We start from the raw sequence: 22,432 nt of genomic DNA on the forward strand, positions 1-22,432 counted from the left end.
GCAGGTTACATCTCTTTATTGTCTCAGTCTACACCTGGCCCAGGAATGGCCCCATCAGCAGACTTGGGTCCAGGGGAGATCTCAGTGGTAGTCTCCGGACAGTCTGTGCTGGGGTTATCAGCAGAGGCCACAGGAGCTGCAGGGCTGTGTGAATAACAGCACTGGTCCCCTAGTTGACAGGTACCCTGGTGAGAGAACAGAGTGATGGAGCTCCAGGCTGTGAGCACCAGCCTGGGCTTCTTTCCTCAGTCCCTGGTCCCAGCTGGACCTGACGCCCGTCCTTGGCCCTGTGGCAGGGAGGGTGGAAGGAGAGAATCACCTCTTTGAATCGTTTGCAAGGAAATGTCTTGAGGCGAGCTGCCCGCTGGGCTGGGTCCTCAGCTGGCTCCTTACGCTTGTTCTGTAGCAGCCTCCGTCTCTCTGCTGGATCTTCACTTGCTGCCTTGCCCCTGTACAGAGAGGGGTGGGGATACCCCACTTTGTCTTTGCCCAGCCCTGGGAAACCCTCACCTCTACGACGTTACCACTCACCCCGGCCGGGCTCGGGGCCGGGGACCCCAGTTGGCTTCTGGATTGGCCTGGAAGCGCTTAAGTCCTCGCTGGCGGGAGATGGGGTTGGCGTCTTCCCGGATGTTGAAGTTGGCCTTCAGCCTGGACAAATGGGTGGAGGCTGGAGGCAGTGGCCATGCAGGGTGAACACAGACAGCCCCAGACCCTGCCCACCCTGAGGCAACACCACAGGTCTGCCAGGCTCAGAGTTCTTCCATTTGGTCAGTAACCACCTGAGATTCCTAGTGCATTTCTGACAAAGAGGCCTGGATCTGCTCCAGTGGAGCTGATTTTGCAGCATCAGAGACAAGAAGACAAATCAGAAATAAGTAGGGCGAGGGGTGTGGCTCAAGTAGAGAGCTTGCCCAGCATATGTAAGGCTTTAGGTTCTATCCCCAGCACTATAAAGAAATAAAAATAATAAGATTGTGTTGTGTTGGGACATGCCGCTCAATAACTGTTTTGGTAAAAGACATAAGTTGGGATGCAACCCTTGTCAGAACGGTCCAGTCCAGGACACTTCTGAGGTGTGAGAGAAGGGCCTGGGCAAAGGGCCCATGCTGGGACAGACTGTGTACTGAGCTGAGGCTGCTACTGAGGAAAGAGCCAGCTATGGAGGGTTCTGTGCTCTGTGATCTGACCCAGATACTCTCATGTATGTACGGCTAAAGAGCAGATGGTGCAAAAAAGTGAGAAAGGGCACAGGGGGAAGTCAAGGTGGAAAAGAGGTTCTGGATTTTCCTCAAATGATCTCTGTCCTCTGTGTACATGTCCCTGCTATGCCTGAAAGGTAGCCTGTTGTCCCCACCACTACCACCCCCAACATGTGCCTGCTACTCCTGAAAGGTAGCCTGTCGTTCCCCCCGCATATCTGTCCTCTGTGTAGGTGTGCCTGCTATACCTGAAAGGTAGCCTGTCACCCCCCCCCCCCCCAGAATATCTGTCCATACTTGGGCTCTACAGCAAGGATTCGGAAGGCTGGACTGCTTTCAGACAGCCGCTCCCTTTTCACCGGACACTCCTTCTCCTGGGGACAGAGATCAAGGAGATGCTAAGCCTGAGGAGCACCCACGCCACCACTTCTTCCTTGCCCTCCTGCCTTGAACCAGGGGGTCACCTGCTCTCACCCAGCAACGCATGATGTCCCAGAGAGCTACAGGAGGAGCATCTGTCTTCACTGCATTTTTACAGGCATGGGAGAGAGAGACTCGGAAACCAGCATGAAGGAGAGCTGACCTGGGTGGAGAGACCACAAAGAGGAGGCTAGACCACAAAGCACAGGCTGACCCAGGTGGGCACAAGCCAGGAATAGCATAGCTGTTTTGTTCACAGCAACCCATGTCATAGACTGTCACATCAAAACTACTGCTGGAGGCTGGAGAGAGAACTCAGTGGTTAGGACCACTCGCTGCTCTTGTAGAGATCTCTGGGTTTTGGAACCCAGCACCCACACTGCAGCTATAAATCCTCTGTTAACTCCAGCTCTGAGGAATCTGACACCTCCTGGCCTCTTCAGGCACTGCATGCAGAGGGTGTACTCACTTATACACGTGTAGGCAAAACACATATACGTAAAACATGCGATCTCAGCTCTGCAATAAGCATACAGCAGACTTTGATTGTCCGAGCTGCCCCAGGCCTCACCGAAGCTGCAGGAGGCGGGGGGTGTTGCAGTGGATGGTGCTGCTCAGATGGTCCAGAGTGTAGTAGAGAGGGACATCAGGAAGTTCCTGAGAGGTGAGCACGGAGTGGCATGGAGTGCTGCTGGCACAAAGGTGGGCACAGAAGGCCCCCTCCCTCCGCAGGCCCAGCTCATACCTCAGTAACAACACTGAGGACACCTTGGATCCTCATGGAAGTGTGGAAGCGGCCAGAGTTAGTAGTCACTGCCTCAAGAACTCGGCTCACAAAGTCCAGGTCATGGATGGGCTCTGCCCACATGGGGCCCCCAAGCTGTGGACCCCAAAGATACAGATGAGAAAGGAGCATGACCGGCTAAGTCCCCGACCCTGGCCCACAGCCTCTGGCCTGGGCTCACCTGGTGTCTCTGTCCACAATGCTCACACTCAGGGGCCACTGGAGGACCACAGGCTGCAGAGAACTTGACCCTGCAAGGAGAGGTGGTTGGAGGGATGGGGACCTAGGACATCCTTCATTTCAACCCAAAATGCCCTTGCTCACCTGCCGTCAGGGTCTCCGGATGCTTTGCCAAGGCGCTGCAGGTAGAAGGCTCCACAACCCACACACTGGAACACCAGGGCCTGCTTACTGTGGAAACCCAGGAGAGGCCATGAGTGCCTGATGTGCTCACTACAACTCAACTCTTCCCTCAGTCTGACTCAGTCCCTCTTCAGACACCGAGGTCCCTGAGGACAAGTCTTCTTATCTCCCTTCCTGTGGGCTTACCTGGCTGAGGACTTAACCTTGGCCTGGCCTGTGAAAACTCGTACAAACACCCGGACATAGAAGTCGACACTGATGCAGAGCAGTGGCACGATATAGCGCTGGTAGCAGTTGGCATGCAGATCCAGGCTGTGCAGCACGATTCTCAGGGCCTGGTGGCAGGGATGGATGGGTATTAACCAGGAAGAACAAACTTGGAAATGCATGTTGGGCTTAGAGCCCACCCCAAGCCAGTATTTTCTGTCCCAGTTTCTCCATCTGCAGAGCCATGACAGTCATTCCTGTGGCTAGTAGCAGGCACTGAATGACCAGAGCCTGCACAGGTGATGTGAACCTATCCCAAGCTCGGAGTGTACCTCTGACATGAAAAAGCACTGCCTGGGCTTGAAAGATGACAAGGGACTTTAAGAAACAAGGACAGGATCTACCTTTCTTTGACTCTACCTCCCTGCCTTACCTTCCCGAGCATAGAGTGATGCCATGACCACACCTCTTTAACAGATGCAAAACTAAGGGCCAGAAGGGTGCTGTCAGAGTGCCAGGCTAAGCCAGGATTAGAGCTCAGACCTGGGAAAACACTCCTTTAGGATTTTTTTTTTTTTTTTTTTTTTTTTTTTTGTGGAAGGTAGAAGTGGGAAGGTTAGGAGTTTAAGTTGAACTTGAGCTACATAGCAAGTTTGAGGCCAGCCTAGGCTACAAGAAAGCCTGTCTCAAACTTTCAACACCAGGGCTTCTTGTACCGGGGGCGGGGCTCGGTGGCAAAGCACCTTGAATGTACAGTATCCATTCCCAGGTACAATATGGAAACCGAGTTTTCTCCTTAGTGCTGTGTCTATAATTTAGTGCATGAGCGGTCACACAGAAGAATTCCTGCTTGGAATACTCGGCAGCCTCATTTTGAGGTAGCAAGATGGCTCAGTGGGTAAAGGCGCCCGCCACTGAGACTGATGTTGGATGCTAATGCTGGAAGGGAAGAGTGGACTGCAGGCAGCTGCCCTGACATCAGTGTGGCACACACGCCGCCGCCCTAATGTAAAAGAGGGTAAAAGGGTGTGTGTGCGTGCACGTGCACACACACGCACACACACACACACAAGCTTTTTTTTTTTTTGAGTCAGGGTTTCACTATGTAGCCTTGGCTGTCCTGGAACACTATTTAGACCAGACTGGTCTCACAAGCGATCTACCTGCCTCTGCCTCCCAAGTACTGCCATGCACCACCATACCTAGCAAAAATACTTTCATTTTTTTATTTTTATTTTTTGGTTTTTCGAGCAAAAACACTTTTTAAAATTAAGTTACACTATAGAATGCTAGAAAAAAAGTTAATGCGCACTGAGCAAGGATGTCACAGATCAGCTAGTTTGCCCATCACGTCACAGCTTGGAGTGGGCCAGTTCTGGCCGTCTGAGGGCACTGAGCAGGTCATCAGTACAGGAAGGTATGCTCAAAGGGTCAGGGTAGGAACAGGGACAGCCTATTCCCCAGTTCCCAGGCTGGCTGCCAGGGAGTCTCACCATTTCATGGCAGGCTCGGCTCTTGAGGGCCATGGCTCCATACTTGCTGTAGCACGTCTCTCCGCTGTTCCCTGCCAGTACTGCCATGTCCGTGCAGGTGATACACAGAAGTCCTGTGGGGAGGAGCTGGGCAGTGATAAACCCGCCAAACCCCCTGCCCTGCACCTGCTTGGGTGTCCCTGGGCCAGCCTCACCTCCATCACTCACAGCCTGCACTGCTGCATCCAGGAAGGGGGCGGGGCTTCCATAGGGGTCCAGGTCAATGACATCAAAACGGTCAGGTGCCTTTTGGTGTTGGTACATCAGCATCCTAGATGTGAGGGGTCCAAGTTCGCAGCCTCTTAAACCAAGGCCCCGCCCTGTCTCCTATAGCACAGTGGTTTTGCCCTTGAACTTGAGGCTAGCTTAGCCATTTGGTATAGTTTAGCCATACAGACGGGAACCCTGAGTCTCATGCATGCTAGGCAAGTGTTTTAATGCTAAGCAAAAACCCAGCCCCTTTGGCCACTTGCTAACTGACTTCTTGTTTTACACACGACTTAGTCTCTCCACTTATAAACCCTGAGAAACAACAGCTCAAAATCCCTCAACCCTTGTAGCCATAAAGAAACCAAGCTGTCAGGGGCTAGTGATGAGGCTCAGTGGTTAAGAGAGAACTGTGACTCTCACAAAAGACAAGAGTATGCACCCCTGCTGTGATGACTCAGCACCCCTGCTGTGATGACTCAGCACCCCTGCTGTGATGACTACCTTGGACATCCTCTTCAGGTGCTAGTATTCAGCTTCACAGTGTATGCACGCTCGCTCTTGATCTTAATCAATCTCTCTCTCTCAATCTCTCTCTCTCTCAATCTCTCTCTCTCTCTCTCTCTCTCTCTCTGGTGAGCGCGCGCGCGCGCACACACACACATAAGCTTAAAACAAAATAACAACAAAAGAAGTGAAAAATAAATTGGGTCTACGCCAAGCCTGATACTTCAGACCTAGCTAACTATGAGGCTAAGGCAGGAAAATCACAAGTTCAAGGCCAGCCCGGGAAACAGACCATACCTAATGCAAACAAACAGCAACAAAAATCCTACTGACCAGACCCCAGTTCAGTGACACATGCACCTGTATACTCCAGGGAGATGAAAGGACTCTGAGCTGGTCACAACAACCAACAATTAGCTTCATCTGCTGACATTTTAAAAATTTTTATTTACGTGTGCAGGTGTTTTGTCTGCATATATGTCTGTGTATCATGTGAATATCTTGGAGTACACCATGTGCCCTTAGAGGACAGAAGAAGGAGTTAAAGAGTCCTGGGACTGAAGTTATAAGCAGTTTCGAGCAGCCTTGATGGTACTTGGAATAAGACCCAGGTCCTTTAGAGAGCAGGCAGATCTTTGGGTTCCACAGTTGACATTGGAACAACTGTCATTTACATGAGTGCACGTGAGGCTGGTCTCCGGACAGAAGTCATTTCCGGCTCAGCAGGGTGCCGCACAGCTGCACTATTAAGGCAGTCTATAGTTCTGGCTCAGCAGGGTGCCGCACACCTGCACTATTACAGCGGTCTATAGCATTAGTCTCCTGCCTGAGCACGGGCCAACAAGTGCTGGGTGAGTACTTTACCACTAAGCTACAGCACAGCTGTGCTCCCCCAACTGTGAAGCTGAGGTGAGGGATTGTCCTGCATTTGAGACTTCCTCTGCTACACACTAAGACCCTGCTTAAAAGGGTTTAAAAAAAAAAAAAGAAAGAAAAAGGAAGGTGGGCTGGGCAGGATGAGGACTTGGTTCAGAAGAGCACACAAGTTTGGTTCATACCACACAGGCTAGGTGGCTGCAAACAACAACTAACAAAAAAGTTTTTTTAAAAAAAACCAAGGTGTGCTGGTGCACATCTTTACTCTCAGCACTTAAGAGGCAGAGGCAGGCAAATCCCTTGTCGATTCTAGGCTAGCCTGGTCAACATAGTAACTAGTCAGGATAGTCATGGCTATATAGTGAGACCCTAAACAAAACAAAATAAACCAATAAATAATATGGCTGAGGAGATGGCTCAATGATTAGGGACATTTGCTGCTTTTGCAGAGGATTCACATGTAGTCACCAGCACTGACAAGGTGACTCACAATGACCCATGACTCAAGTTCTAGGGGATCCAATGCCCCCTCTGACCTCAGACTCATGTGTTGTACATACATACAGGCAAAATAGTCCTACACATGAAATAATATAAGAAATTTAAAAACAAGACGAAGGTAGGCACTTGTCAAAGGAGGTGGAACAACAGAGTGGGAGGGGGCCTTAGAGAAACAGCCTGAGGTGGGAGGGGTGAGCAGTGTGAACTACAAGGTTGACATTAGAAAAGAAAGCGGCTTTCTGGAGCCTGGTGTTATAAATTTATAATCTCAAACTACTTGGGAGGCTGAAGGAAATCTTGAGTTCAAATTGGTCAGACCATGTGTACAAAGTCCCATATGTAGATACATTCTTCACTATTAAACAACACCACCATACAAAGTTTGGGCCATACACTTCTATTAGTTAAGAAGACCACTATGGGTCTGTGTGGTAGCTCACACCTTTAATCCCAGTACTGGGAAGGCAGAGGCAATTAGATCTCTATGACTTCTAGGCCACCAAGGGCTACAATGTGTGACCCTGTCTCTTGAAAGAAAGAGAGAGAGAGAGAGAGAGAGAGAGAGAGAGAGAGAGAAAGAAAAGACGCCAGGCTATTGTGGCATATGCCTTTAATCTCAGCACTAGATTCAAGTGTTTCTGTGTGAGTTCGAGGCCAGCCTATCTTCTACAGTCTAGTTCCCGGAAAGCCAGGGCAGGCAGACCAACTCTGTCTCAAGAAACCAGAAAAACAAAAGCCAGGACTCCTGTAATCAAGCCTAAAGTCCTATCACAAAGGTGGAGGCTGGACATCAATAGTTCAAGGTCACAACCATAGAGTTGAGGAGAGGCCAGCATGAACTTCATGAGACTCCATCTTACCAAAAGGGGGCTGTGTGCCGGGGATGTAGTTCAGTTGGTAGAGTGCTTACCTACTTCTAGGCTCCATCTGATCCCATTACTGAATAAACTAGGCATGGTAGTACATGCCTCTAACTGTACATTCAGGGAAAGTCTCAAGCGTCAGAAACTCAGTCAGAGCCAGGTGTAGTAATAACCCCAGCACTTGGGAGGCAGATCTCAGAGTTTCCGGCCAGCTAGGACTACATATTTGATCCCTGGACCCACGTGTGGAAAGATAGAAGCGACTCCTATGAATCGATCTCTGAACACATACACATGCACACGCATGATATAATTTAAAAACGTAAAAAAGGCCAGAGAGTTGGCTCACCAGTTAAGAGCACATGTTGCTCTTGCAGAGGGCCTGAATTCGTTCTACAGCACCCCCATGGCTCACAACTAACTGTAACTCCCTCTTCAGGGTGTCTAACACCTCCTTTTGGCATGGAAGGGCTCCAGGCACACATGCACAGGCTAAACACGTAAAGTACAACTATTTTTAAATGTTAAAAATGCAGGGTCATCTTCAGTCACAAAGTTCTAGACTACCCTCCGTTACATGATGCTCTCAAGACTATCCAGATGGCTTGGTAGAAGAAAGTACTTTCAACACAAGCCTGAGGACCTACTGATGGTCTCTCAAGCATAGGTAAATAAAAGAAAAATTAGAAAAACAGAATTGCATAACCCCTGTAAAATTACTATTCTTTCACAAACAAGAGAATTAAAAATTCAAAAAGGCTAACCAAGGTCATACTTGGAGGCTAAACAGAGCTAGAATTAGTCCCCAGGTAGCCACATTCCAGGGTATAAGTTGAAGGCCTAGCAGGCCTGCCTAGGCCCTATTAGGAGCTGGAGAAGTTGCTTAGCCACTGATTAGCATACGTGAAGGCCTGGTTCCACCTCCAGTACCGCCCACCACCGACAATGGCCAACCAGCCTACCGGGCATCCGCCTGGTTGGGCTGAACAAGATGCGCCACACCGTTGAGCTCCACGTTTCTGTGCATAAGCTCTACCGCCCGGGCAGAAGCGTCATTGGCAACCACAGACCGGAGGCCAGGAATCTCTAGGGCAAATCGGATGGAACGCAGACCAGAAGCTGCTAGGCCTTCCAGCACTCGTAAACCTTCCTATTGGAAGTAAGCAAAGAAAGACATCTCTTATTTCATTCTTATGTACAACTGAGTCAGTTCTCTCCTTCCACCATGGGGATCAAACTCAGGTCTTAAGGGTTTTGTAGCATGTATTTACCAGGGAGCCATCCTGCTGACTGATGTCCAGGTCTCCTGTTTTTCTGGGCTCTTGTAGATCTCCCACAGCCACCTTCTAGAGCCCCTCAGCTCCTTCCTCTCACCCAGACTCCCAAGTGGCCAGCTCTTTCTGAGGCCCCTACCTCACAGATCTCACCGACTGCAGCTGTCCGAGGCTGGTCTCCTGGGGCCAGATTTTCATTCTTTCCAGCTAGTTCCTCCTCTTGATCAGACATGTCCACAGCTATTTTCTGCAAGTCCTTCTCTCCTGGAACCTTGACTGCAGTCGCTCAGGCAAAAACCAGAGACTATCAATGGTCCTTTTAAGAAATTTCACTGTAACTTTCAAATGGTCAAAATCTGATGACTCATGCAAGAAAGCCCTTCCCTGAACCCCCAGGAGAAAGACAGAAAGGGCAGAGAGCCTAGAGAGTTCAGGGCCTAAATGAGGCATGGGTAAAGTGGAAAGTGACCTTTATGTGTGACACTCTTCCCCCTGCTCCCAGGACTGAACCTCCACTCACTCTGGATTCCCTTGGCCCCAAGATGAATTCGAGCAAACTCCGTGATCACAGCACACCTGGAGGAGGGAATGGTCAGCTTGTAAACTCTTGTATGCTAGCTCCTTAGCGGAAGCCCAGGTCTTCAGTCCTCCCTTTGACAATTGAAAAGGTTGTTGTCTCTCTCTAATACATAAAGTCCCTTCCCTACTGTCCCAAATTCTAATAAAGAGAAATCCCATCTCAAAGGCTTACTTTGATGCTAACTGATCTATCTTTAGTTAAACCCAGAAAACCTGAAGGTGACCTTTGCAAAGTGTCTCCCCCACCCCTGTCAGTCCCTCAAATCAATGTATGCGAACTGATGTGAAATTTGACTTGCAGAAAACTAGTAAGTCTGTGTGAATACAACTAAAGGAATTAACTTCGGGAAGTCAAAGTCCACGACGACATTGTAAAGGGAAAAGGGGAGTCACATGCCTTGAACGCTGGAGGACCCTAAAAGGAATACAAAGTCCTGACCCTTACTATAGAAATCTGGTGCGGGCCTTCATCTTTCAAGATGCTGGCCTTTGATTAATGCTGACTCCTCCCTACCAACTTTCTCTTCCTTCGAGTGCCAAGTCCCTCTACCTAACTGACCCACTCCCCTTGGCCAAGCTGACCCGCGACCCTTGCTCACGTCAGGTCCCGGTTGAACTCCTGCACCGGGTTGTAGAAAACCTCATTGGCATTGGGAAAGACGACTTTGGCGGCGCCCTCGGTGACAGTCGCCACCGGGGCCGCGGGTGGGCGCTCTTCGCAGGACCGTGTGCCGTTCTCCATCTCTGGTGGAGAAGGAGGCTCCTGGACTTCCCGTTCCATGACGAGAGTTCTACAGAGGCTGCGGGCCGGACGGAGAGGGCAGCTTAGACACAGGATCGTCCTCGCGAGGAACATCCGCGGGCGCCTCAACCCGCCTGACGTTTTCGAGAGAAGGGGAAGGGCATAGGGAGGTCAGAGAGCTGCATTCTGGGGCGAGGGTGGCCTACATACCTATAAATTAGAAACTAAAATCCGGTGGCTTCGATAACATCCTGTGTTCCCGAGGGGATTGAACCCATCAGAGCCTTAGGCCCGCGGCGCAGATTTCCCAAAACACCCACACCCTCACCCACCCAGACTCGCTTCTCCCTTCGGCTCACCGGATCCAACGAGTCGCGGTGCACGTTCCCCGCATTAGGGCCTGGGAGCGGCCATGTTGGCAAAGTGGGCGGGCCAGTCACATGACAATAGCTGGCCAATTAGAGACACTATCTACAGTGGGCGACTAAGATCAAGATTCTTCTAGGAAAGGACGTGCGCATGCTGCACAACACAAATGGTTTTCAATAAAACAACTCTTCTACAAGAGAGTTTCACTAGTTTAGTTCAGGGCAAAAAGCAGAGAAACTTGACACCTTTAGATGTCTCCTGTGTGCACCTTGTGGGTTAACTCAGGCTCTAGAATAGTATTCCTGGCTTTGAATTTCAGTCCCACCACGTACTCTGGGCAAGTTATTTAAAATATAAGGCTCTTATTTCCCTTACCTGCTAAATAGAAATCTTAGCTGTCAAGAACAAAGGTTAAATAACAGAATGCCTGTGAAGTGTGCAGAGGAGCCACTCAGACAGTAAATCTTCTGAGTGTTGGTCTAATGTATGGAAGCAGGAAAATGTGGCGCTCCAGGATGTGTGAGTTACCTTAGCTTTCCTTGCTATATGTTATCTCTTAATTGGGGTAGAGGGATTCTTAGTCCAAGTTATCCTGGAACTATATAGCCTAGGGCAGATTCGAACTCTCAGTAGTTTCCTGCCTCAGGCTTCCAGATGGTGAGATTTCAGGCATCTCACCATCTGGAAGCCTGACCCAACGGTACTTGTTTTGTTTTAAATTTTTATTTTATTCTTATTTACGTGTATGTGGTGTAAGTCCCCAAGGAGGAAAAAGGTGATGGATCCTCTAGAATTGTAGCCACATAACATGAGTGCTGGGAACTGAACTCTAGCCTACAAGAGCAATATACACTCTTAATCCAGTCCGCACTTTTCTCTTCTTGACTCTGCTACCCGATGTGGAAAGTAGTCAGACCTCTCTAACATTAGTTCTAAGACGTGTTAATCCGAGTTAGTGCAAAATTCTAACAGAACTTGACATCGCGTAAGCATCCTGTCTTCGCCTAAGTTTAAATCTTCACATTCACTTTCCTGTGATTTTTGATCGAGTTTCCTCAGCTCAGCTCCATGAGACCTCATTTCCACAAAGAGCCTAATTTGTACCTGGAACAGTCGTCGTTCTCCTTTTACAAGAAACTGAAGTTAGAAAATAAAGAGCAACCTGTCCCACAGTCACTCAACTAGACCATCTACAGAACTGAGACCCCAGAGGAAGAAGTGGGTGCGCTCGAAGCGCAGCTAAGCTTGCCTAAGGGGCGGGGCCGAGGCCGTTTCCTCCCTGCCGGCAGCGCCGTGCGCCTCCTCGGCGCTCGGCTGGGGCGGCCTGGCCCACAATGAATGGCCGCCGCGGCTACCACTGCTGCTGAGGCGGAGGCCGCGGAGGCCGCAGAGGCGGAGGCCGAGGCCGAGGCGCAGGGGGGCGCGCCCCGGGCCCAGGCCCGGCCCCAGCTGCCGCTGCGGAGCCCGCCGGGAGGCCCCGGAGCGCGGCCACAGCGCAGGTGAGATGGCCCGCCCCAGGCCCAATTCCGGCCTCCTCCCGCCGGGGCCGCCCGAGGACATCCGAGGTTCCGGCCGAGGCCCGAAAGGGGAGGCCTCGGGGCGCCCAGCTGCGAACCAGAAGCTGAGCCCGCGGCGCTGAAAGCGGCGGGAGGGCAAGGGTGAGATGGCCGAATCTCAGCTGGCGGCCTACAGCGTCCAGCCGCGGGCCGGGCCCGCGGGGCTTGAAGGCCGCCCGAGGGAGGCGCGGGTCGCGAGATCCTTGAAGTCTCAGGGCCGGAGGGGGTAATTGTGTGGAGGCGGTAGGCGAGGCCGGAGCGGGGGAGGGGAGGCCTCAGGCTGGCCAGGGCGAGGGGGGGGGGGAGGGCTGCGCCGCCCGAGGGAAAAGGCCTGGAGGGTAGCGGGAGGGCCGGAGCTTGCAGGTAGAGAGCGCTGGGGAGGGGGTGGGCGGGTCAGGTTACAGGCCTTGGGGGGCGGTGAGGAAAAGCCCGGGAAGTGAGACTTGGTGGGGGGTGGGCGGAGCTTGCTCGAGTGGGGGCGGATTGGAGAGCCCTGGGATGCTTGCAGGGGGTCGCACGAGGTCAGAGACCCGAGATGTGGGGATAAACTACAACTGGAGGACATCAGGTAAGGCTGCGAACTACGATAGGAGTGTTGGGAGTTTGGAGGTGGCACAGGGCCTATGGGCTAGGATGAGGGGGGGTAGGTTAGGAAAACCTAGGGTGAGCTAAGGGATCTGCCCCCCCACACCTCCATCTGTTTGCTTAGGGTCAGAACCAGGGGGTTTCCTCTTTCCCACGCCTCTTGTCTGAAACCTTGGCCATCTGCTAAGCAAGGACAGGCCAGCGGGTAGGTGGGAGTTAGCGTGGGCTGCACCGGATACCTAGTTCAAACATCTTGTTTTTTGTGTGGATAGCCCCTGCTCATCCCCCCCACCCCCTCCCCCCCAGCACGAAAGCAGCCCAGCAAACATTACCTGAGTATTTTAGAGTCCTGAATTCGTTCTCAGCCTTCTGGCGCCGGAACCTGGGGGCTCAAGTCTAGATGAGATCTCACTGCTTTGCCAAGCGCCCTAGCTTTCCAGGCCCAACCTGCCGCTTGGGCCTGAATTCTGTCTTCTCCTGGAAGATAAAATATTGGGATGGTGAGGGCCTGAAGGTCTGTGTGTCTTTGAGACAAAACAGGTACCTACACATCCTGACTTGTGCCTCGGGGCTCCTGATCCCAGGGCCTCCCCCCCCCCCTTGGTGCTCCTTCTAGGTCAGGTTGTGTGGTAAGCGTGTAGCCGGTAAGCTCATTGATTGCTCACCACCGCTGGGTCTTTGGCTTTCTCTTTTCAGAGAAAGAAGCTGGGGTTCGGGGCGGGGCTTGTCCCTGGTCATATGACTAGATTGTGGCCTATGCCTAGTAAATCAAGTTCGCCCTCATGGCATCAGCAGAGAAATTCCTGCTGTTCCGATTCCCTGTTGGACTCTTTCTGGACCTAGCCTTTCCTGGGCTCCCTGGACTGGCTCAGTCAGTCCCGCTGCTGGAGTTCCAAGGAACAGTGTGTGGGCTTCTTCATCCTAGGCCTGTTCATCCCTTCTCTTCATTCCGTATCTGGGAGCCAGGGGCACAGGGTCACGGGAGTGTTGTTCTGCTCTAGGAAGTGGTTGTAGGAGTGGGTGTTAGTGGTTTGGGAGTGGGATTTTGCTTTGCCTGGGCCTTATTCACTTTGGTTTCTTAGTACACTATAACTCTGGACTAATTGCAAGGTTAATAGTGTGTGCCTGGGTGGGTATGTGTGTTTGTGTTAGTATTTGTTTCTTGGTTGCTGGTGTTAACTGTAGTTCAGGCTGACCTTGAACTTATTATGGTCTAAACTGGTGTTGAACTATGGCCCTCTTGCTCATCATCCCACTACTGGGATTATATAGGAATGAGGCACCACACACAGTTTGTCTTGGTGACTTTGATTGGGCACCTCAGCACCAGAGTCAGGTACAAACTTCTGGCGGCTGGTATCAGGCAGTCCTGGGTTTAATGATGACTTTTTTTTTTTTTTTTTTTTTTGGTTTGGTTTTTCGAGACAGGGTTTCTCTGTGTAGCTCTGGCTGTCCTGGAACTCACTCTGTAGACCAGGCTAGCCTCGAACTCTCGAACTCAGAAATCCTCCTGCCTCTGCCTCCCAAGTGCTGGGATTAAAGGTGTGTGCCACCACCGCCCGGTTTAATGATGACTTTCTTGTGTCTCCATTTTCCCTCATATCCTTGGAGTCTTCAGAAGACCACCAGCTGCCTGGGCTGTGTCCTCTATCTTGGTCTCTTGACGGGGGAGGAGAGCTGAGGAGAGCTGAGGTCCAGCGGCCTGTGTTAAAGAGTTTGGTGCTTTCAGATTGTTCCCTCTGCTGCTGCAGCTCTCCAAGGAGCCCCCACCCCCATCAGCTGTCTCTGTTAGACTGGTAACACCTCAGAATCTTTATAATTGTCTTTATTCTCACCACTGGCTGCTGCTGCAACTTTATGCTTTAGCTGTTGATGCATGTGGACCAAGGGGAGCTGCTGGGGCATAGACTGGCTGTTCGCAGGCTTTAGCTAAGTAGGGTATCGAGGACATATGGTATCAACTAGTTACAGCTAGAATGCAAAACTGGTTGGAGCTGACCCTGCAGTATGAAGGCAGAAATAGTCAGATGGCGCTTCCACCTGCAACTAGAACAGAAGGTGCACTGGTCATACCTGCTCTTCAGTGAGGACCTGAGGCAACATCAGCCTCAGGCAAAAGTGGTCGGTTTGCTTTCAGTGTTTGTGCCCACTTCCTTGCTGGAAGCTGAAGAAGCAGCTCTGAGTAACATGCAGCAGGCTCGCTGCAATTTCTGTTCAGATGGTCCCCAGAGGTACAGAGAAACTAGCTGTTGTTCTGTTAATGAAGATGGTACTGCAAACTAGGAGATGGTCAGTGGGGTGGGGGCAGGGTCCATTGGGTAGTCAGAGACTAGGCGTGATCTGAATAATGACTTAGGTTGGGGAGGGGAGCGGATGTTTTGGCTGAGGACAACACATTCAGAGCTTTTATTGAGTGTGTGCCAGGCTCCTGCTGAGTTACCAAAAAACGTTTTGTCTTTGTGAGAGAAGAGTGAGGGTTGACTGGTGTGGAGCAGAGATCTTTCATGCTGTCCACAAGAAAGAACTCAGTCAGAGGATCTCAGGGGTCTCCCTAGCATCCCCAGGCAGAGTTCAGATCCCTTGACTTAAATCCAGAGTCACCCTTTTTTTCTTTTTGATTTTTTTCCCCCAGACAGGGTTTCTCTGTGTAGCTCTGGTTGTCCTGGAACTCACTCTGTAGACCAGGCTGGCCTTGAACTCAGAGATCCATTTGTCTATGCCTCCCACATGCTAGGATTAAAGGCATGCACCATCATCAACCAGCACAGAGTGTCTTAAAGTCTGTCCTCCACAACCCACCTCAGGTTTATGAGTTGGGCTTTCTTAAATCTGTATTTGGTCTGTACAGGTCCATCCAATGGGCTCTAACCTAGGGGTTCATTGCCAGAGCCAGTGATGCAGCACCTGCCTGGCCCAGCTGCACGCCTGAGCTGAGCTTGAGGCAGTGCTTGGGCAGTGTGTGCCCTTCCTGGGTATTCCCTTCCTGTCTATACTCGGGCTCTTGCGCCAGGATCACTTTGGACACTTCTCTGTGTTTGCACTCACTCAAGCCCATGACTAGCCAGCCTTTGTGGTGTCATTCCTATCTGATAAATTAAAGAGCTGAAGCAATCTCTCAGCAAAACCATCCTTGAAGCCTGCAGTAGGTGACCTGTTTGCTGGGGATGTCTTCCCTGCAGTGCATTGGCCCTGTCTATGGGTGGGTCGGGTTGGAAGAGAGGCAGGCAGATTAGAAGTAACATCCTAGGTTGTACTTGAAAGGAGCTTGCCATCTATTTGCTCTCCTCTGTGCAGCCTCAGCAGAGGTGTAAAAGTTAGAGCTTGGGGCCTGGAGAGGCTCTGCTGTCCTGAGTGAAGCAGAAGAGTTGAGGGTGAGTGACCATTAGGATGAGACAGAGTCAAGTGCCACTGCTAGGTCACCCCTCCTCAGCCCAAGACGCTGGCTAGAGCTCTTAATCCCCAGTTTGCCTGTCTGATAAGGACACACCTGACCTGTCGTGGGTTGGATAGAGGCACTCTTGGCTTCTAGGTAGCTAGGATTGTTCATTAGCCCAAGACAGTTAGTTACCTAGGCTAGCTTCCTACCATCAAGACTTGAGCTGGTGGCAGAGGCAGGTTAATCCAGAGCAACATAGTGAGGCCCTATTAACAACAAAAGAAGGCCTGGTCTATAAAGGACATTGTGTTCTATAAAGGATACTGTGTTCTAATACCTGCTATCTGGTTTGGGGGATTATGGAAGAATCCTGTTGGCTCTGTGATGGCACTGGGTTGTGAGGGCACTGAGGGACCCTTAGGGATTATTGCCTGAGGTAATCCCTGTAACAGTACAGGTTCCAGGACATAGTGAAAGGCGTAAGGTGATAGAGTTTAAAGACAAGACGATGCACGATCAACCGTGCCAGTGATAGTGGGGCTGTTGGATCTCAGCGAAGAACTGAGGTTGCTGTGTTGGCCTTTTTTTTTTTTCCTTAAAAAATTTATGTATGGGGGGAGCAGTAACTTCTGGGAGTTTGTTATGTACACCTTGTGAGTTCTGGAGATCAAACTCAGGTTGCCAGGCTTAGCAGCAAGCATCTTTACCCATTAAGCCATGTCACCAAGCTATATGTTAATCTATTTTCTATCCTGATGTTTGGCTGTTAGTACTCTGCATCTCCAGCGGCAAGCATTTTCAGGGATTGGAGCCTCGTGGAATGCAGAAATAACTCTATTTGCAGGTTCCACATCTTCATACTTAACCATAAATTAAAGACTATTCACAAATAGTGTTGTGTTTATGTTGAACACGTACACACTTGGCTTACTTGTTGAGGTTTTAAGGATGGAATCTAGAGCTTGTACCTGCTGGCACACCCGTCCTGAACAAACTGTTGTATTTTTTCCTTATCCCCTAAACAGCACTGTAAGAGCTCCTTTTTGAGAGGAGATCTTGTTGCATTTACATAGTCCAGACCAACCTTGAACTAAATTTCCTGCCTTGGCCTCCCAAATGCTGGAATTAGGAGGGTATATAGCTAGCTTCTTTTGATTTATGTATTTACTTTTTATTATATTTTAATCTATTTATTTGGCAGGACATGGAGATTCATCACAGGACAACTTAGGGGAGTCAGTTCTTTGTACCATGAGAGTCCTAGGGATAGACTCAGGACACTAGCCATGGAGGCTAGCTTTACCCAATGAATCATCTTCTTGGCCCTGCAACTAACTGTCTTCTGACCTCTCTTATGTAGCATTAATACTGGATTTGGTACCAGATGTCAACTAGATAATTCAAAGTCTAGAGGCACTTAGAGGTGCAGCTCAGTGGAAGAGCACTGGCTGGTATGGAAGGTCCTAGCACCTAAAAAAGACAGGAAAAAAATCTACCAGATGCTGTTTATAGTCTGTGTACTGGTATGTCAACTTATATAAGGGACTGGAGCTTCTTTGTTTTAAGAAATGTGGGTTCTCCAGACAGGTCTGTTTTATTGTTTCAGTTTTGTTTTGTTTTGTTTTTTCTATAGTCTTGTTTTGTAGCTTTGAACTCCTAGCTCAAGTGGTCCTCCTGCCTCAGCCTCCAAGTAGCTAGGAGCTCCATTTTCTTACTTGATAGATGGGAGAAACAGTCATACTTGACTTGTAGGGGCTCTCACCCAGGGCCAGAGCCAGGGCCAGGCTGCACAACCTGTGTGTACCAAGACTGTGTCTCAAAACAAATAGTAGTTGTTGCATTGTCCTGTTTAGGGGATAACATGTGTCTCTTTGTGATACCAAGGTTCTGCATCATCTGCAGTGCATCTCAGCAAGCCCCATCTATAGTGTAACTATTCTCCCTCTTCCTCAGCCCTGGTTATGCCATTGTTACCTCAGGGACTCTGCATTTGATCTTTGTTCTCTCTGTTCTCTTTTGGGTCTGAAGGCACTCATAGAGTGGACTGTGACTTAGAAAAATAGGCTTGCCCCAGACAGTGGTGGCACACGCCTTTAATCCCAGCACTTGGGAGGCAGAGGCAGGCGGACTTCTTAGTCCGAGGCCAGCCTGGTCTACAGAGTGAGTTCCAGGACAACCAGGGCTACACAGAGAAACCCTGTCTCAAAAAAAAAAAAAAAAGAAAAAAGAAAAAGAATAGGCTTATGATGTAACTTGGTGGCATTACCCAGGCCAGGGCTCTATAAGGATCTGGAGGTTCTGTTAGGCAGAAGCTAGAGTGTGGGGGGCCACTTGGAACAAGTTGAAACAGGTGGCAGACAGAGGTGCAGGTTCCTAGAGCTGCTGGTGGAGGAACATGGGCAGGAGGAAAACCAGGTCGGGCTGACCCTTGGAGACCCTGTGGTAAGGGCCCCAGATAGCCAACAGACTCCTTTTCTAGATGGGGAGGCTTGGCCTATCCAGGGCTCCTGTCTGCCCCATTTGTGGCTTTTCTGGGTACTAGGGTTTCCATCTGTGAGATGTTTCCTTCCTAACTGTCTGAGCATTGTCTGTTCATGGACAGGATTCAGGAACAAACTTGGACCTGTTCTCTCTGTGATCTAGGCCTCTGTTTTTGCCTCCCTGGCCTGTTCTCCTAAATCAGATGTCAGGAAGTCTCATTTCTTCTCAGGGAATATACTGGGAAATGAGAAGGCCTTATCTGAGCTGTTACCATCACTGTGAAAGGGAGCTACTGTTCATCCTATTGCTGCCATGAATTTAATGACAACCTTTTAGGGAAAGAAAATTAATTCAGTGTGGGGAGGAAGAAAAATGCCCCAGCACTTGGTACTTGGGAGGCAGAGGCAGACAGATCTTGAAAAGTTCAAGGCCGGTCTACATAGGAAGTGAGTTTGTTGTTGTTGTTCTGTTTTCTCATGATTTATTTATTTTTATTCACATTAGATCCCAATCACAGCCCCTCCCCCTAAAAATAGGAAGTTTTAAGCTAGCCAAAGCTACATAATGAGACCCTGTCTCAAAAACAAAGAACCAGAGAAATGAGATCCCACCTGACTGGTGGTTCACGTACTTGGGAGGCTAGGGCAGGAATCCAGCATCATCCTCTGCTACCTTCCTCTGCAAATTAGAGACCCATCCTGTCACACCACCCTGTCACAAAAATAACAGCAAAAACAAGACCTAGGATCCATACGAGTTGATCATGTTCCACTGTTGGCATGTTTCCTTCTCCTCTGTACTGTCTGGATGGCAGTATGTATGTCCCCATTGTACTGTTAAGATTGGAGCCAGAAACGTTGCCGCTGAGCTACCCTAGCAGAAACGCATTGCTCACACGCTGGAGACTGGACGTTCAAGATGCAGTGTTTCATGAAGGTGGAACCCTCATGAATTAATTACCTTCCAAAGCTTATGCCTTCACCTTATCTCACTCCTTTGAAACATGGTCTCTTGGCCCAGTCTGGCATCAGACTCTGTACTTGCCAAGAGAATAGGTGTGTGCCACTATGCTTACCAAAGCCCTGCTTAATTGTTGCATTACAAGTAGATTTTGACATGCAAATTTGTTTTTTCTTTCTTGGAGTTTTGACATTGTTTTGAGACTAGCTCAGGCCAGCACAGTTCTCTACCTCATCTACCTACTTGACTACTTGTATGCACCGGTACTGGGCTTGCTTGCTCGCTTGTTTTTATGGTGCACAGGTATAACCCCCTCTGTGCTTTTATGACTGTGGTGGGGCTCAAGTATATTGCATGGGCTGCCTTCTACAAAAGCCAGTGGTCTTTCCCAGGAAACATTCTGCCAGCCCTCTTTCCACAGTGAGTCAACTCAGTATGACTGAGTCTGAAACTCAGTGACATCGCTTCAGAAATTCCATCCTAACTTCTTGCTGTCCTCAGGTCAGAGCTATCTGAGGAGGTGAAGGCAATTCTTCAGAGGTTCACTCTTGTTTTACACATAGAATTAGATTTGAGGTAATAGGAATGGTGATTGGTTGGGGGTTTGTTGTTTTGTTTGGAGGTTTGTTTTTTAAATAATGTGTATGAAGGGCCTGGAGAGCTGACTCAGTGGTTAAGAGCACTGGCTACTCTTCCAGAGGTCCTGGGTTCAATTCCCAGCTCCCACAGGGCAGCTCACAGTCGTCTGTAACTCTAGTTCCAGGAGACCTAACACCCACACACAGATATACATGCAGGCCAAACACCTATGCACATAAAATAAAAATAAATCTTTTTTTTTTAATAAATCATTTTAAAAATGTGTGTTGAGTGTTTTCCCTGCATGTTTGTGTACCGTGTACTCGTGGCTCCTAGGGAGGCCAGGAAAGGGCATCTGAGTCTCAGGATCTAGTGTTAGAAACAGTTTAGCTGAGTTATGTGGTCTAAGCTGGTCTTGAAATATTTTCAAGCTGTCCGTCCACCTCAACCTCCTGAGTAGCTGGAACAACAGGCATGTGCCCCCATGCCTGGTCCAGTCCTAGGGCAAGGGACAAGTAATGAGCCTCTTGGGTGAACTTTCTGCCCCTATGGGGCCTCCATGAAGCAAAGACAAGACCCCATTTACCTATAAAGTTATTTTGACTGTCATGCATGTGCCGTGCTGTGTGTGAGAGGGCTTTGCAGTTAAGAGTTGCTTGTGTTGGGCGGTGGTGGCATATACCCTTAGTTAAGGCGTTTGGGAGGCAGAGACAGGCCTGTGAGTTTGAGGACAACCAGAACTATATAGTGAAGCCTCTTTCAAAACTTTTAAATTAAAAAGACTTGCTCATTCTTGCAAAGACTGGGGTTGGAGTCCCAGAATCTGCATGGTGGTCCATAACCATCCATAACTCCAGTTCCTTCTGACCTCCAGAGGCACCAGGCATGTTGGTGGTGCACAGATATAATTGCAGACAAACATAAAACATGAGTAAATATAGTTATAAATTTTTTAAAACTAAAGAAAAAAACCATTGATGGTGCATGGGGGAGTGAGAAGTAGGTGGATCTCTGAGTTTGAGGCCAGTCTGGTCTACAGAGGAGCTCCAGCCAGAACTACATAGTGTAACTCGGCCTCAGTCTACTCTCTGGGTGCTGGGACTACAACATGTATGTTCTCCTTCAACTGAATCATTTTCTTAAAAGCCACTCAAATAAGCCAGGTAATTTACCCAGCGCCTGGGGAGTAGAGGCAAGCCAGTCTCTTGTGTGTGAGATTAAGTCCAGCCTGGATCTGCATAATGAGACCTTGTTTCCAGAAAAAAAGAAAAAGAAAAAATTGGAGCTGGGCATGGAGGCTCCCCAGCACTGAGGAGGCTGAGGCTCAAGAATCAGTGTAAGCTCAAAACTGACCTGGGTTACAGACTAGAAACTTGTCTAAGAACAAGGCAGTAAGAAATCCCTTTTATTTTTATAGATGAACTATATGCCTACCAGGTTCAAAATTTAAGATCAGAAAAATATACTTGGTACAACTTCCCTGTTCTGTACAGAGGAAACCAGTTGTAGTTGCCTGTTTGTTGGGGGTTGGGGTGTGGCTCAGGGAGCCTGCCTTGTGTGGGCAAGTGCTGGATCCCAGTCCTTTTTGTTGTTTTTGTTCAACAGTTTTGCTGAGATATGCCACGTACTCCACCCTTTTATAATGTAATAGGGTTTTTTGTGTTTTTTTTTTTTTTATCTATTTTGTGTAGCCTGTATCTTTAGGCATAGTGGATCCTCCCCTTCTGCCCTGCAGAGTTCCCAGGACTACCACTTCTGGCTTGGTTATGGTCTTTTTGTGTATTCAGAGTTAGGAAACGATCAATTATTGTTAACTTTAAATGATAGTTCATGATACCAGGAATAAACACACATCTTTTGCTCTAAGCAAACCCCATTCTTCTTTCCCAAGTCCTTGGAGCCTTCTGGTTTATGTTTTAATGGGTTTGCCTTTTCTGGAGATTTCATATAAATGGAATCCTATGCCATGTGGTCCTTCTGTCTGGCTTTTTCCTCTCATGAAGAACCTTGAGACTTTTCCCAAGTTGTTTTTCATATTCTCACCAGCAGTGTGAAAGAGTTCAAAGTTCTCACCTTTGTTAATACCTGCCATATTTTTCTGTGTCGATAGAGGTGGCTGGAACTTAGAACCTTGTTCACACACCCAGCCTTTTGCTTGCTTTGTTCCTGCTTTCAAGCCTACAGCACAAGGCTGTTTTGCATTTGGTTTGAATGTGCATTTTCCTGGTGACTAGCTGTATGATTAGTGAGTGCGTTAAGGCCATATTCTGGGCCACAGACTGTGTTAGCGCACTATGCCTGCGTCCTCTTCTTGTGTGCAAGAGGCTGAGCTTGGCCATCTATCCTCAGAGTCCGTAGGTCCTGTAACCTCACATTCAACCAACTGTAGATCCACAAAGCACTCCTGATAGTAAAGCTCAGTGGTAGAGTATGTGCCTAGCTTATGCAAAATTCTGGGTTCCATTCCCC

The 22,432-nt window shown here is 49.3% G+C and overlaps 2 protein-coding genes across 7 annotated transcripts in view; one reads left to right on the forward strand and one right to left on the reverse strand.

Moving 5' to 3' along the window:
* Positions 1 to 13,245, reverse strand: Trmt1 (tRNA methyltransferase 1). Of its 6 annotated transcripts, none has more exons than XM_028755566.1 (17): positions 12,900 to 13,245; positions 9,915 to 10,115; positions 9,257 to 9,312; positions 8,876 to 9,012; positions 8,425 to 8,612; positions 4,664 to 4,779; positions 4,470 to 4,582; positions 2,956 to 3,104; positions 2,731 to 2,817; positions 2,588 to 2,657; positions 2,368 to 2,502; positions 2,194 to 2,279; positions 1,677 to 1,785; positions 1,500 to 1,576; positions 532 to 651; positions 320 to 449; positions 1 to 185 (listed from the first exon to the last, which is right to left on the reverse strand). In XM_028755566.1, exons 2-17 carry the CDS (start codon positions 10,094 to 10,096, stop codon positions 24 to 26), a joined length of 1,917 nt encoding a protein of 638 aa, XP_028611399.1. In that variant the 5' UTR covers positions 10,097 to 10,115; positions 12,900 to 13,245; the 3' UTR covers positions 1 to 23. The 6 variants fall into 6 exon arrangements, with proteins under 6 accessions (XP_028611399.1, XP_028611398.1, XP_028611396.1 ...); XM_028755565.1 differs by lacking the exon at positions 12,900 to 13,245 and adding an exon at positions 10,417 to 10,514; XM_028755563.1 differs by lacking the exon at positions 12,900 to 13,245 and adding an exon at positions 10,417 to 10,514 and having other exon boundaries at positions 9,915 to 10,191.
* The window catches only part of Nacc1 (nucleus accumbens associated 1), an 18,136-nt gene continuing 7,447 nt past the window's right edge, over positions 11,744 to 22,432 (forward strand). Inside the window, exon 1 of the mRNA XM_028755570.1 lies at positions 11,744 to 11,925. The gene's annotated coding sequence lies outside the window, so the exon portion shown is untranslated. The remainder of the gene's footprint in view (positions 11,926 to 22,432) is intronic.

The sequence above is a fragment of the Grammomys surdaster genome, unplaced genomic scaffold (assembly GCF_004785775.1).
Source record: "Grammomys surdaster isolate TR1022 unplaced genomic scaffold, NIH_TR_1.0 126063, whole genome shotgun sequence".
NCBI classification, from domain to species: domain Eukaryota; kingdom Metazoa; phylum Chordata; class Mammalia; order Rodentia; family Muridae; genus Grammomys; species Grammomys surdaster.